The following is a 14172-nucleotide window of genomic DNA, read 5'->3' as shown; positions in this document are numbered from 1 at the left end:
GTTCATGATGCCTTAAGATAAAACAATTTAGGACTGAGCAGTGAACTGTCAATCTAAATATGAAAGCAGGAAATTTCTGAAATCAGTATTTCTAATTATCAGATGCATTAGAGTTATGTAATCTGTCATGCAGAACTCTTCGGAAAACAATGTGTAAAGAAAATAGTTGGCAGGAAAATTAAATAAATTTTTGTTTTACTTACGTAAAAGCCTATCTTCTAAAATATTCTTAACCTGAAAAAGTAAAGATCCACAAGTAGGTAAAAATGGATGTGCTCCATGCATATTGCTGTTTGAATTTACTTAATGACTTCTCAATATGTGTTCACAGACTCACAGGGTGATTGAGGTTGGAAAGGACCTCTGCAGGTCATCTGATCCAGCTCCTGTCTACTCAGGCATAGACACCTAAACCACATTGCCCAGAACCATGTCCAGGCAGCATTTGAGTGTCTCCAAGGATGGAGACTCTACAAACTGTGTGGACAGCTTCTGCCAGTGCTCGGTCACCTTCACAGTGGAAAAGTGTTTTCTGATTTTTCAGTTTGTGGCCATTGCCTCTGGTCCTGGCACTGGGCTCCACTGAAAACAGCCTGGTTTTGTCCTCTTTGCCCCCTCTTCAGGTATTTTTATACATTGATAAGCTCCCCCTGAGCCTTCTCTAGACTCAACAGTCCCAGGTCTGTCTCTCTCTTCTCTCATTAGCCCTGTAATCATATTCCTGACCCTTTGCTGGACTCTGCAGGATGCAGAGTCTTATGTATGGAGGAGCTCAGACCTGGACACAGCACTCCAGGCGAGGCCTCACCAGCGCTGGTGAAAGGGGCAGGACCACCTCCCTCTACCTGCTGGCAGCACTCCTGCTAATGCAGCCCAGAATAACCAGTGGCCTTCTTTGCTGCAAGGGCACATTGATGGCTGATGCTGATCTTCGTGACCAGCAGGTTCTTTGCAAAGCTGCTTTCCAGCTGGTTGTTCTGGGATTGCACCTGATCTGCTTGGTGCCTGGGGCTGTTCCTCTCCGGGTGTGAGACTTTGCACTTGCCCTTGTTAAACTTAATGAGATGCCTGTCAGCCCATTTCTCCAGCCTGTTGAGGTCTCTCTGGCACAGCTGTCTGATGTATCTGTCACTCCTTCCTGTTTTGTGTCATCTGCAGACTTGTTAAGTAAGGGTCCATTGTGCCCCAGATCTTTAATGAGGATACTGAACAGAATGGGATCTGGTGTTGACCCCTGATGTACACTGCTAGATACTGACCTCCAGCTAGATTTCATGGCCTCAATCACCACCTTCTGGGCCTGGCCATCTAGCCAGTTTTCAGTCCACATCACAGTCTGGTCAGCCAGTCCATCCTTTATCAGCTTCTCTGTGGGGATTGTATACTGTCAACAGACAGTACCCATTTGCTCTCCCATCCCAGTGAAGACAGTCATTTCATTGTAGAAGGCTCCTGGGGTGCTCAGGCGCAACTTTCTCTTTTTGAATCCATGCTTGCCCTTCCTGTGCACCTTCAGATTTGTTCCATCACCTTCCCAGGGGTTCAGAGTTTATCAGAGCTTTGACATTTAATGAATGAACAATTAACTTTGTCATCTTACTGTGGGTAGTGGACAAACTGAGCAAGTACATCCAAAAGCAGAATTACTACAGAAGTGAAAGTTTTGGAATTAAATGACATAAATCTCCTTTTGATAGAGTCTGGGATGTAATTGAGGCTTGGGTAAAGAAAATCCCCTCTTTTATTTGGAAAACTCTTGTGTCAAGGTGTTAAACTGAGTAGAAACATGGGAATGAAATGCTGTTGTAGTGTTTGTTACATGTTTGGCTAATGTGTCTTTAGAGCACAATGGGTGCCACTAAGGAAAGGCATGTAATAGTTCCTGTGTTAGTGCACAGGGTCTGCTCTACTTCGAGCAGGGTTACAGTTGCATGTTTCCTCTGATGTAGGAGTTTGTATGTAATGTACATGTATGTACACATCTTTATTTTAAAAAAGATGCAGAAAATACTATATCTTAAAAAAGGGTGAGATTATCTTCTACATGCTCACCCTTCCATGTATATATTTATAAACTTATTTATGTCTTACCCTTCTCTAAGAGGGGAAAACCCACTATTCTAGTCTTTCTCAGTCTTTGTGCTTCTTCTAAAGAAAGTAACCAAGTCTTTGTTACCTTTGCATCAGATGAAGCTATGCTAGGAAGGTTGTCATGCCCTTCTATTATCATTTATGTTGCTGTGTGTGTACTTAAGTCACATGCTAGTTGTACAGCCGTGATGCAGTACACTGCTTACACATTCTTTCCAAGCATCCGTACTCTGCCCACATCACACACACCTTTGGAGTCATAGCCATTAGTTCTCACGTCCTTTAAGGTTAGCTAAAACTTAAAATGTCTTGCTATGCTAATAAAACCTCTGCAGCACTTGGACCATGTTTAAAAAGTTATTTTTAATTGTGTAGAAAATGAGAACTGTTTCTTGTATCCTCTTCTGACAGATACAGCACATGTCACTTGGATTCTGTGTTCATATTGCTCATACAGCCAGCCTTGGGTGAATATGATGGAAGGACAGGCAGCAATCTAGGATGACAGGAATTCAGGAAGACAGTGAAAACTAAAGGGTTGGGTTTCTGACAGGCATCTTCTGAATCTTGCTGAAGTAATGTAAGATGTTACTGCCTCTGAAAGAGATGGTAACCAACTCCTGCCAACTGTTGCTCTGCTCTAAGTAGATGCTACCATTTCCGTAGCAGGATAGCAGAACACTAGTCATAGAATCACAGAACAGCCCAGGTTGGAAGGGACCTCAAAAGATCATCTGGTTCAACCTTTCCTGGGAAGGGGGGCCTAGATGAGACTATCTTGTGCCCTGTCCAACTGTATCTTGAAAACCTTCAGCAATGGGGGCTGTACCATGTGCCTTGGTGAGATTTTTCCAGTGATTGATTGTTCTCAAACAAGCTCTAGCTACACAGTGACTTTATAGAATGTACCTGCACCTTCAGTGGTGACTATAGTGCTCTACTGGAGTGGGAGAGAGAGCAAGAGTTCCCTTGTGCTGGCTCTGGTGGTGGCAGGAGACTGGGTCAGACAGCTGTGGGCAGTGTTGTCTGAAACTGCTGACACACAGGTGCTGGGAGGGCTGGTGTCAGTGCCCTCAGAACTCTTCTCCTAAAGTTTTTTCATTTTAGGCAACGAAACCACAGCCTGTGAGTTAAAGTAGTTTTTTAAAAAAAACTTATACTGTTCTGTGGTTTAATTTTATGTGCAGTTTCATTGTATTTGTTTTTAATAGCAATATAGGATATAAAGAAACAGACTCAGCATTGAACATTACCTTGGTTTTGCAATAAAGAGGGTGTATTATACTTGTTTCCAGATAGGTACTTTTTTTCCTTAAAGATCATAAAATCATAGAATAGTTTGGGTTGGGAGGGACCTTCAAATGTCCTCTAGTCCAAACCCCCTGCAATGAGCAGGGATATCTGTGACTGAATTGTCCAATTTGACATTGAGTGGTTCCAGGGATAGGGCATCTACTGTTTCTATGGGTGATCTGTGCCAGTGTTTCACCCCCCTTATCATAAAAAATTTCCTTTCATCTAGTCTGATATTAAGTTACAAAGGTTTCTATTATTTTTACAACTGTTGCAGAAATTGCTTTGATGAAAGAATAACAGGTTGCCAAGAACTTGTATTCACTCATTTTACCAGTACACTTAAAATTGTAGAAGGTTTTGTCGGGAATTTTGAACATCTTTGTTTAACTGAGTTGCTGAAAGTATAGTATTTTGTTTCTGCAGAATAAAACTGATTTATGCCTTTACTTGGGATTGTTTTGCAATCCGATATTTCTATGTGGCAGCCATTGTCCTTGCCCCTGTAGTGTAGTGTCTGAGTTTCTGGCTGCTTTTTATTACACAGTCAGTTGCTTATTACAGATTCTCTTTATATAAAGATTAAAGTCTTGCATTTGGGGTTTTTTTTAAAGGTAATAGGGGTAACTGAGTGGTATATAGTAGTAATCCTCTGTTTGGAAAAATACAGGAAATTATCTGAGTATCTTGTTTGAGTGTGTGTGTGCATATGTGTGTATGCACATAAAATTTACCAGTATAGACTTGTTTTAGGAAGATCTTGGAATAACTGTGTCAAATAAGACCCAATTTACTTTTGTGTTTTAAAGTCAACAGGTTGTTTCAGTAGTACAGTTAATAGCAGGTCATTAGTTTTGCAAGAACTGTGCCAACTGTAATGTTGGGAGAATATAACATATTTTAGAATCACTGTTGATTTTTTGCTTTTAGGCACTTGAATATTTTATATTTGCTGACATAGTGATAGCTTTAAATTCTCTTTCTTTTGTGTAGGTGTGTGTATATATATGCATATATATATATATATACACATCTATTATGGCAAACATTAAGGATGCTTTATTTCTCATTTGTCTTTCTGACTTTTTTTTAATCTGTGATGCAATAGTACAGTTGTTTTCAAGCAAAACCCGTTAACCAACAGCATAGTGGGTGCTGTAGGTGGAATAGTGACATTTTCAATAGTTTGCTTAGTGAGTTGTATTTAAACTTACCAAAAAATAAAACTTCTCTATTGTAAATCACTTTATATGGACAGGATTGTTGTTGTTGAAAGAAACTGGCAAAACTAATAGTCTCTTGATAAGATGTCACTTTAGCAAAAGCTGATTTATTACTACCTCAAGACATCCACTTGCATGGCTTTATCATCAGTTCTATTACTTTATCTAATAAATTATGGAAGGATGATGTTGAAATCTTTGTGATTTCCCAGCACTTGTTTCTGTGAATTAACATAAGTGATTTTTCAGTATAGGAAAGCAGAACATAAGCATGTATTTAAAACTGAACATATGTTGGAATGCTTTTCCCTTTTTAGGTCTTGATTATTTGCTTATTACCACTTTTTTCTTTTTTTTTTCTTTTTCTCTTTTTTTTTTTTTTCCTTTGAATGTTGTTAACCTACTGAATTATCACACGAACTGACATCTTCCTTTCCAAATGGGTGCTGTTCAAAACAAGGTGCGGAGAAGAAAAAAAAAAAGGCTAGCTGAGACCACCACAAGCTGAGGACTCCTAACATGCTTGCTTTAGTGTTCTCTCTTGTCCATATGGTAGGATGGAAAATGTGTTTAATGTCTGGTAATTAAGGAAGTCAAATGGAAAAAAAATAAATCTAAAGGTACTTGTTACTTACTTAGTGTTGCTAAACAAAGCATCAAAGCTGTCATTCATCATTTTAAGATTAATTGCAAGTTGATGCAGTAATAATTTTGTTTCTACACAAAGCTTTAAATCACTGGCAAAATTAGAACAGGGCTGAATTTGGACAACAGATTTATGTTAGTACCTTATTAAAATTAGTTTTAATTAATCATAAGAATTTAATGTATGTTGAGTCTATTATCTACTTTTTTTTCTATCTAAAAAAATGCTATCATATAATTCATGCCATAAATTCTAGTTTAATCAGGAATAACCTTTGGATTCTTTAAGAAAATTTGCGTTTCTGCTGTGCTGCTGATGCTCAGTAACTTTGGAGAAGAAAACATTTGGAAAGATGCCAGTTCTACAGAGAAATTATTTTTATTGTGTAGCAAGGAAAGTGGGAAACAAAACATGTCACAAGGCAATTGGAGAAGTTTCATTATAAAAAAAAAAAAGCTCAACACAAAGTAACCCTGGAGCACTGACCCTCTACTACCGTGTTTGGTTTGTACTTGTCAAACTGGTATAAACTGTTCATGTTGTTTGAGAACAGACTTGTCTGTAATGATCATGGAATCAACAAATCGACATAAAAATTGGAGTCGGGAAAAGAAAATAGTTTTACCCAATTTCTTCTCTCCCCACTTAACATTTTTGCCATGTTTTTACTGTACCACATGGAGTATTCCAGTTGCAAGGATGTAATCAATAGCTCTTTGGAGTAGTAATGTGAAAACAAATACTTGGAAGTCTTAGTCCCTTTTGTTCTTTAAGGACCACTACACCAGGAGAGACTAAACTTCTGGCTTCTGAAGTCTATGATGTCCTTCAGTCTTCCAACATGTCAGACATGGACAGTGTGAATGAGATGAATTATCGTCGGCGGAAAGCACAGTTTTTCCTCGGCAGCACAAATAAGCGTGCCAAGACGGTGGTTTTGCATATAGATGGCCTTGATGATTCGGTAAGGAAACCTTCAGAGTTTGTATAAATAAAGCATGCTGTACTGAGGTGTATTTTGACCACAGAAACCCAGTCAAGCTACTTGTGTGGCATCATCAATTGTCAGCCATTTCTGTGAGTTGTATTTTGAATCATGAAATATGTATAAAATCTTGCATAAATTGAGCTTACTTAGAATACCTAAAGATGATGTTTTAAGGCAGTTTTCTTGATGGTTTTTTAATTACTCTAAAAACACTATTCTGTTTCTACCTCTCCTAATTTTCTTTCCTTTTTCAAGAAAGAATAGAATGAACAATGTGCCTTCAGCATTTTTCACTTAAGGATATCTTGTGATCGTATAAGTGTGTTTATCTAAAAAAAGTTTCCTTTTAGTTATGAGAGATTTAAGACACTAGGGATTTTTTTTATTATTCTTAATTTAGAAATGCTGTATGTTCTTTGAGTTGGTTTTCCTGCATCTTTTCATTGTCTGTGAGATCTTTTCTACTGTAGTGACCAGAATGGCATTTGAATTAATGAGGTCTCACTGAGTCTTTATGTAATGTCAGAATACTTCTACAGATTTATCTACCATACTCCTGTAGATAACACCCCAGGGCCATGTTTGCCTTTTTACGGCTGCCAAACAGCATGTAGGCTGTTTAAGCATGTTATCCACAAGTGCCCTCCAGACTCTGTATCTTTCAGTTTTGTACCCATTTTAAATGATCAAACCTGATCCTTTGCTTTGTTGCTTTACATTCTGCCAAGTAAGCATGTCCACAGGCCCAGTTTACCAACAGCATACCCACTGTTGTGTTTTCATAAGACCATAGTTAATTCCTTTAGAAATAACATGCTGCTCTAGCTCACTTTATACAAATATTTTTTACAGTTTTGTCCTTCCAGCACTTGCTCTATCTAGAAAGGCAGTGCTTTGTCAACACCATTGGCTTTTCTACTCTGTGAAATTTTTAAAATTCAGTCCAATAGGTTGTTGTTTTTAAGCTTGTAGTTGGTGTGTTTGTTCACAGGTATCTCCAAGCAAGAAATTTCATCCACTTCTACTTCGTGAGTTTAGATATTTCGCCTGTAGTCCAATTCTATCTTAAAAGTGTGCCTTTGTTTTCTTCAACAAGTGGAACTTAGCAATATTTGTGGAGTTTTCTCTCTGCAATGCTGAGGTAAAGGTATTGTGAAAAAGCATAGAGTATTTAGATATTCATCTCTAGAGAGCAAAACTGCAGGTAGATAACAGCAGCATGTTTTCCTAGCTCATTGTTAAAGGAGAATCTGGCTGTGCAGAGACTGAGATAGCTGATGTACGTAGCTCTGTATTTCATCAGATGATTAAAGAAATGTTAGTGATACTGGAGGTGCTCACCAGAAGTTAAACATGCCTGTAATGCTGTTTTAAATGTTGTGATAAATTGGGACTGGGAGGGTGATAAAGCTTGTGAGCAACAAAAGCCATTTAGTTTCATTTAATAGTTTATTCCTGACTTAAGTAGCAGAGAATATTAGATTGCATATATGAGTTTGAAAAGGTGTGGAGTGTAAGCACAGATCTTTAGACATGGTGTTCTCAGTGATTTACGTTTGTAAATGGAAGCTGTTAGGAATGGCTGCAGATCCTACAAATGCTTGTGGATTTCAAAACCTCAAATAGTAGATACTGATTGTTTTAGGAAGAGAGGGGAAAGGTTGGTTGTTGTTTAATGTGGTGTTGGGTGTTTTAATTTTAAGATCTAATTACCAAATTTGGTGATAAAGGTAAAAAACAAGGCAATAATGCAGGAGTTTGTGGCATGCCTCTCAGTCAGTTTTCTAGTCTGTACATTTTAGTAGTATTTTTGAGGGGCATGGTAATCAGGGTTTGGTGTGCAAGGAAATAACCTAAATCTTGCCTATGCCCATGCTTCAGGAGTACCATGCAGAAAGACGTTTAGTTGTGTGTTGCTGGGGTTTGTGGCTACCTGCCAGTCAAATGTCTTTTGCAAAGTATGTCTGTGCAGCAAAGCTGGTGGCTGCTGAGCTGCCAGCTTTTTAAGGAGTTTATGTGGACCTTAATAAGCTTCGTCTTCTAAGAAATGATTTACCAGTTATCTGATCACTGAAAGCCTCATTTCGAATTAAACTGAGGTGTCTGTGATTCACCTGGGATCTTAAGAGTAAAAAGCTGAATTCTGTCACAGACTTACTATACACCCATGTATAAATTTATTTCTTTAGGCTAAGAAGCTATGAATGTGTTGCTTCATGTGTCCAGAATTGGTTTCAACTTTCACTTGTGTAAGGCAGCCTATCATCTTTGCATCAATTATATATACTTTGTATAGTAAAGGTAGCCTATCTGACAAAGCTATTTTTTGTAAAATGCAAAAATGTTAACAATTTCAATACATAAACTTACACAAATGAATTGTTTCAATATATATGCTAAACTGCTAAAAAAACCCCCCTAACTGCTTCAGTTGGTTATTCCGCAGATTAAACAAATTTATTTTGCTTGTTGTGCATACAGTGAATACTCACCAGTGATTATTTGGTAACTAATGTAAATATGCTTTGAAATAACTAATTACTTAAAACTTTACAGGAAAAAAAGTTAAGTATATCATTGTTTTAAACCTCTGTGAAGGCTGTCAGTTTATTTCTGATACAGTCCATCTCTTTTTATCCCCTTCTGAGCTAGCAGAAGTATACTTTAATTCTTTTTGTTACAATCATCTTGTGCAAATATTAAAAGGAAAAAATAGAACATTCTAAGGTAATGTAGCAGATGCAACTGCTACGGGTCAATGTAATGTTACAGCACAGTAGGTGATGTCACTTGCTTTATACATAACGTTCTGTGGGTTATCAACCAAATATTTTCCTTTTAAAATAAGAATTAAGTGTATGCTGTGCCATGATGTCTGTGAGCTGCCACAGATGAAGCAGCTGAAAGATACAACAGCTGCTTTGATGCATTCAGTCAGTATGGAGCCAAGGTGTCTGATAAATAGCAACTTAAACACTACCTACTCATCAATGAGCACTTCAGTCAATCAGAACTTAACCAGAGGGAACTGTTTAGCTGATCGCACGGAGAAAAACATTCTTTGCTTTTCAGCACTTTTCTCTAATTATTTACAGTTGATTCCATCCTTCTTTGACTTCTTAAGTGTAAGCAATTTTTTTTTTTTTGTGGCAAGAGAGTCTAATATTTGTGCTCTAAAATGTAAGTCTTAGTTTTTCTGTTACTCAACCACACTTTTGTAACCATGTGCTTGGAGACATCCAGGAACACCTTAATAATTAATTGTGAGCATTTTCACATGATATGTTTTTTAGTTGTGGGACTTCTGTTTGTTTTTCAGTCTCGAAGGAATCTTTGTGAAGAAGCGTTGTTGAAAATTAAAGGTGTTATTAGTTTTACCTTTCAAATGGCTGTTCAAAGGTGCGTGGTCCGAATTCGCTCAGATTTAAAAGCAGAGGTAAGTGCTTGGTAACCCTCCAGATCCTCACGTTATTGCATTCTGTTGCACTGAGCTCTTGCTTTTTTTTTGTGTACTTGCAGGCACTGGCAACGGCAATAGCATCAACCAAAGTTATGAAGGCACAGCAAGTTGTGAAAAGTGAAAGTGGTGAGGAGGTAAGATCTGTATGTTCCTAAATACCAATTGTTACAGCTCAGCTGTATCTTTAGTATCAGCACCTCTCTGCCCATAACATCTGATGGTAGGCAAAATTTTTTAAGCATGAGTGCTACACATCCAGTACAGGGGGAATCAAGGGTATCCTATGTCAGGATATGAATCCACAGAACAGTTATGCAGAAATCATTGTTCAGAAGAAGGACAAAAGTGCTGTAATTGATTAGCTCCGTAGTGATATGAAAAGGGTCATAATGAACGTGGTGGGTTTTCTTGGTTGGAGTTGCTGATGTGCTTTTGTTTCACAGCTACACTAAAAGGTAGTCTGTATTTATTTGATACTTTCTCTTCCCTGTTAAGCCAAAGCTTTTCTTGTGTATCTTCTAAGCATAATAGGGTCCATTTATGTTCTTGCTCTATAGGGCAATGGGGAGGAGTCTCACAATGTGCATGCCTGTCACCCTGAACATGTATCTATTATAACGTTGATTCATTCTTTTAAGTTACAAGATTTGACATAATTTTAATCTGTTGTGTTTTACCAGATGCTAGTTCCATTCCAAGATACTCCAGTGGAAGTAGAGCAGAACACAGATCTACCTGAGTATTTGCCAGAAGATGAGAGCCCTACTAAGGAACAGGACAAAGCAGTGTCTCGTGTTGGGTCACACCCAGAAGGTGCAGCAAGCTGGCTCAGCACAGCAGCAAACTTTCTATCAAGATCTTTCTACTGGTGACTTGTATTTGGTGTTAAAAGACTGTGTGAATGAACCAACAAGGGGGCCAGTTTTCCATTGGTGTGGTGAACTGCCAGGTGCAATTTGCAATAAATCATCACGAAAATTTTAGATTAAGCAAATGTATGCTGCATTTTACATTTTATTGGACATTTGGCCTGATAGGGCAGGGGTCAAAGGACAGAGGCCTCCAATCAAATTGTTCTTTCGTTAGTTTTTCATGTAGATTTTACTGCTTCACTTTTTAAAAATGGGTCCACTGTTATATACCAAATGTGTATGCTATACATATAGAGCTTTAAGTTAAGTTTGACTTCACGTGAAACACATGCTAGGGAGAATCCATTCAACTCAAGTCTCAGGGCCTCTGTGAAAGAAAATTCTTAATAGCTCCAGTTGTACATTAAATGGAATGCCCTTTTCATTTCTACATCCCTTTGGACTAACATTATTTTGTTCAAATTCTAGATTTTGACTCCAGAGAAAAATACAGTCTGCCTCTTTTTTTGCCTTTGTTTTTACCAGCTGTGTTCACAGCATGAACACGAGGATCCCCTTTTGCTGTTAAACTAGAATCACTACAGACTTGAAATGTGTAACCTTTTTATGTATATTGATTTTTTTTCCCAGCCTGCCCTTAACTATTGGAGTGCTTAAGATAAGAAAAAAGGGACTGAATAAACACAAATATGTATACATACATTGTACAGTAAATAAACTAGAACATATTTGTAATGATGGGTGTGACTGACATATATATATATATATATATATATATATATCAGTGTGTGTATATATATATATATACACACACACACACACAAATGTATAACTAATAAATACCACTGACTGCTGTTCAGGCTAGCTGGGAAGACTAGCAGAAGAAGCTGTGGTCTAATGTAGTGATGACCCATTGCAGCTCTGCCCGCAGAAAATAGAGGAATGTAGACTATATTTGATTAAGAAATGGTGTTTACTGTTAGGAAGTATTTAATGGTAACTAAAACTTTAGACTTGAAGTATAAAGCAGGACAGAATGCCTCTTTTGCCACAGTGCCACACTTACAAATTTTGACTTTAACTCTTTGTTTTCCCCTAACAATTCTTATATGCAATTACTGTTTCCTCCTAATGTCTTTCATGAGACTCCCATGAAAGTACATCAGCTTGGCTTAAAAACATATGCAGACAATTGGCTTTGCCCTGTAACTTACAGACAGTATAAGTTTAAAGATGTCTTAGTAATTCCTGTGAGCAGAAGTGATAATAAGAGCAAAACTTCTGTAGATAGAGAATAACATATATCTGAGCTCACTGTGTGTGAGAGGATTCAATACACAGTGCTTGAAAACTGCAGTGCCCCTGTTTTGTTGCACCAGAGAAATACAGCTGAGAACTTTGAAACATGTTATAAACGTCGTTATACAGTGCTTTTTTGTGGTAATGTATTTGCTATAATATGAATCATATTTACCACTTGGAGACTCAGAAAAGAAAATTAATGCATCAAAGTTATTCTCCTGTGCCTATGCACAAGGAATAAATAAAAAACCCCACAGGCTGTCATAATACTACAGAAATGCTGAGGATACGATAATGTAAAATAATAATGCAGGTCAGAGTTCACCCACCCAGGTTAATTGTCATTCTAGGGAAAAAAAAAGGAAACAGAATCCTGTTGGCAGACTAGATATCTCATGTTTTTTAATATATCTAGTTTATTTTTGATTCAGGTTTACACGCACAGATTGAAAATACAGGCTTTTCAGGGCATGTATTGCTTTAAGTATGTAATACTACGCATATTGCTGTCTAGAATGTTACAGTACCAAATGTGTTTGAAAAGTCCTCTGTTCTATAGCCATGAATGCAGAGTTTTGTTTTTCTGCATTAACATCTGTTTGCATTTGCATTACTGCACATCTATTTGCTAAAAGACTACACCTTTTGGATATTAATGGTTCAATACCAGTAGGTATTACAGTTTGTTTGTGCATTCAGTCTGTAGGTGTGCTTTTATGACAGTATTGCAGCTCTTGTAGAACAGTTTAAGGCATCTGTAAAAGTTTTTGAAATACACTGTAAAATAATAAAGGATAATATAACTAAACAAAACATGACTGGCGCCTTTTCAACTGTCTAAAGAAAACCTGGTACCTTCTTAAAAGTTCTGACATTCTTTTAAGCTATTTGTGGTTTTAGAAGTGTATTTATTCATCTTTAATTTAACAGAGAGGAATGCAGATGTCCAATCATAGTGAGTCCTTTGCTGTATATCTCAGCAGGGCTTTTGTATTTGTGTAGAACATGCTTACATTTCAAACAAAGTTTTTGTAAAAAGTGGGTAAGCAGAAGATATTTGAGGATATTATCTCAAATTCATTCTTAGGGGGCTTTTTTGGACATTAGCTTTTTTTTTTTTAATAACTGATGCTATATAGGTCATATTTCATTAGGGAAATTAAGAAGAATCAACACTTCTGGAGAAATTTGAGAAAAACTAGGGGTGGGGGGTAACTCATAGCACACTCATTAATTTTATGCTTGTGCTTTTTCAGAGGTCAGATGAAGAGTAAGAAAACCTATTTGCTCCGACCTAAGGACATGACCAAAAAAAAAAATTACTACAAAATTAGAGCCTTCTAAAAAGGAGCTGAACTGGGAGACCCAGCACTGGTATTGCATTGCAAAGTCGCAAAACTCAGTTGCCTAGGAAGTCACGGCTTACATCATGGTGGAAGCTCCTGAATTGTCCTAGGGTTATGGCTGTGTACAGCATAATGGAGTAATCACTACCATGTTTCCTCATAATAACAGTAAATGCTGATGGGATAGGTAGAGGCAAAATTGAGGCTCATAGCCGTGCCTCTGTGAGCAGCTGTCAAAGCACTGCAAGCATTCTGCAGTACAGTGAAACACATTATACTCTGGCTTTCCCACTCCACATCACCTATGGCTTATCCTGTACAAAAATAGCTGATGTGGCTGAGTTTTGCCACAGGCTGTGTAAACTGGTGAGGGGAGTACTGTGTGGGGCTAATTTGGAAGAAAACACTGAGTACCTAGGCAGATGCAAACTGGCAGGTGTGAAGTACTCCTGTAACTGCCTGCAACGTAAAATAAAATGTGGGTGCGCCTTTTTGCCTGTGACAACGTTCTAGCTGTCAACTACCAGAGTTTAAAAACACACCTAATAAAAATTAGCAGCAGCATTCCTTGCTGTATTCCTTTAGCAGAAGGCTATAGTCTTTCCTGTTTCTTTGTCTGTACCTAATTATTCTGAGTTCCTAAAATGTTAACAACCTGTCTGTTAAAATTAAGGGTCGAAAATGGATAGAGATGAGAATAACCTCTCAACCCATCTCTGATGCTGATTGTAATACTTCGGGAAAAGTTGAAAGCACATGATGTGGCAAAAGGGAGTGAGTGGAGGGGTTACTGGAGACTTCTTCAGTGAGATACAGCATCTGATTAGGCCCAGGGGTGACTGCCTGTTGAGATTCCTGCTCAAAAGCCTAGTATAAAGCTGTTAGAAAAAGAAATTGTCCTATTTGTAGTTTACACAGTGCAGGCAATGGTCTTTGTTTAGCCTGCGTTGC

At 37.8% G+C, this 14172-nt stretch overlaps 1 protein-coding gene across 2 annotated transcripts in view; it reads left to right on the top strand.

The window, feature by feature from the left end:
* The window catches only part of ARMC1 (armadillo repeat containing 1), a 34363-nt gene extending 21670 nt beyond the window's left edge, over positions 1–12693 (top strand). The window contains exons 4-7 of one of the 2 annotated variants that reach the window (XM_039549137.1): positions 6028–6217; positions 9561–9677; positions 9761–9835; positions 10382–12693. In XM_039549137.1, the coding sequence (XP_039405071.1) occupies positions 6028–6217; positions 9561–9677; positions 9761–9835; positions 10382–10573 (574 nt within the window). In that variant the 3' untranslated portion in view covers positions 10574–12693. The remainder of the gene's footprint in view (positions 1–6027; positions 6218–9560; positions 9678–9760; positions 9836–10381) is intronic. The other variant, XM_039549138.1, reaches the window with a different exon arrangement.
* The last annotated feature ends 1479 nt before the right edge of the window (positions 12694–14172 follow it).

Source organism: Corvus cornix, chromosome 2 (assembly GCF_000738735.6).
Source record: "Corvus cornix cornix isolate S_Up_H32 chromosome 2, ASM73873v5, whole genome shotgun sequence".
In the NCBI taxonomy this organism is placed as follows: domain Eukaryota; kingdom Metazoa; phylum Chordata; class Aves; order Passeriformes; family Corvidae; genus Corvus; species Corvus cornix.
Note: the sequence above shows the minus strand (reverse complement) of the source record. Positions and strands in the feature narration are given on the sequence as shown.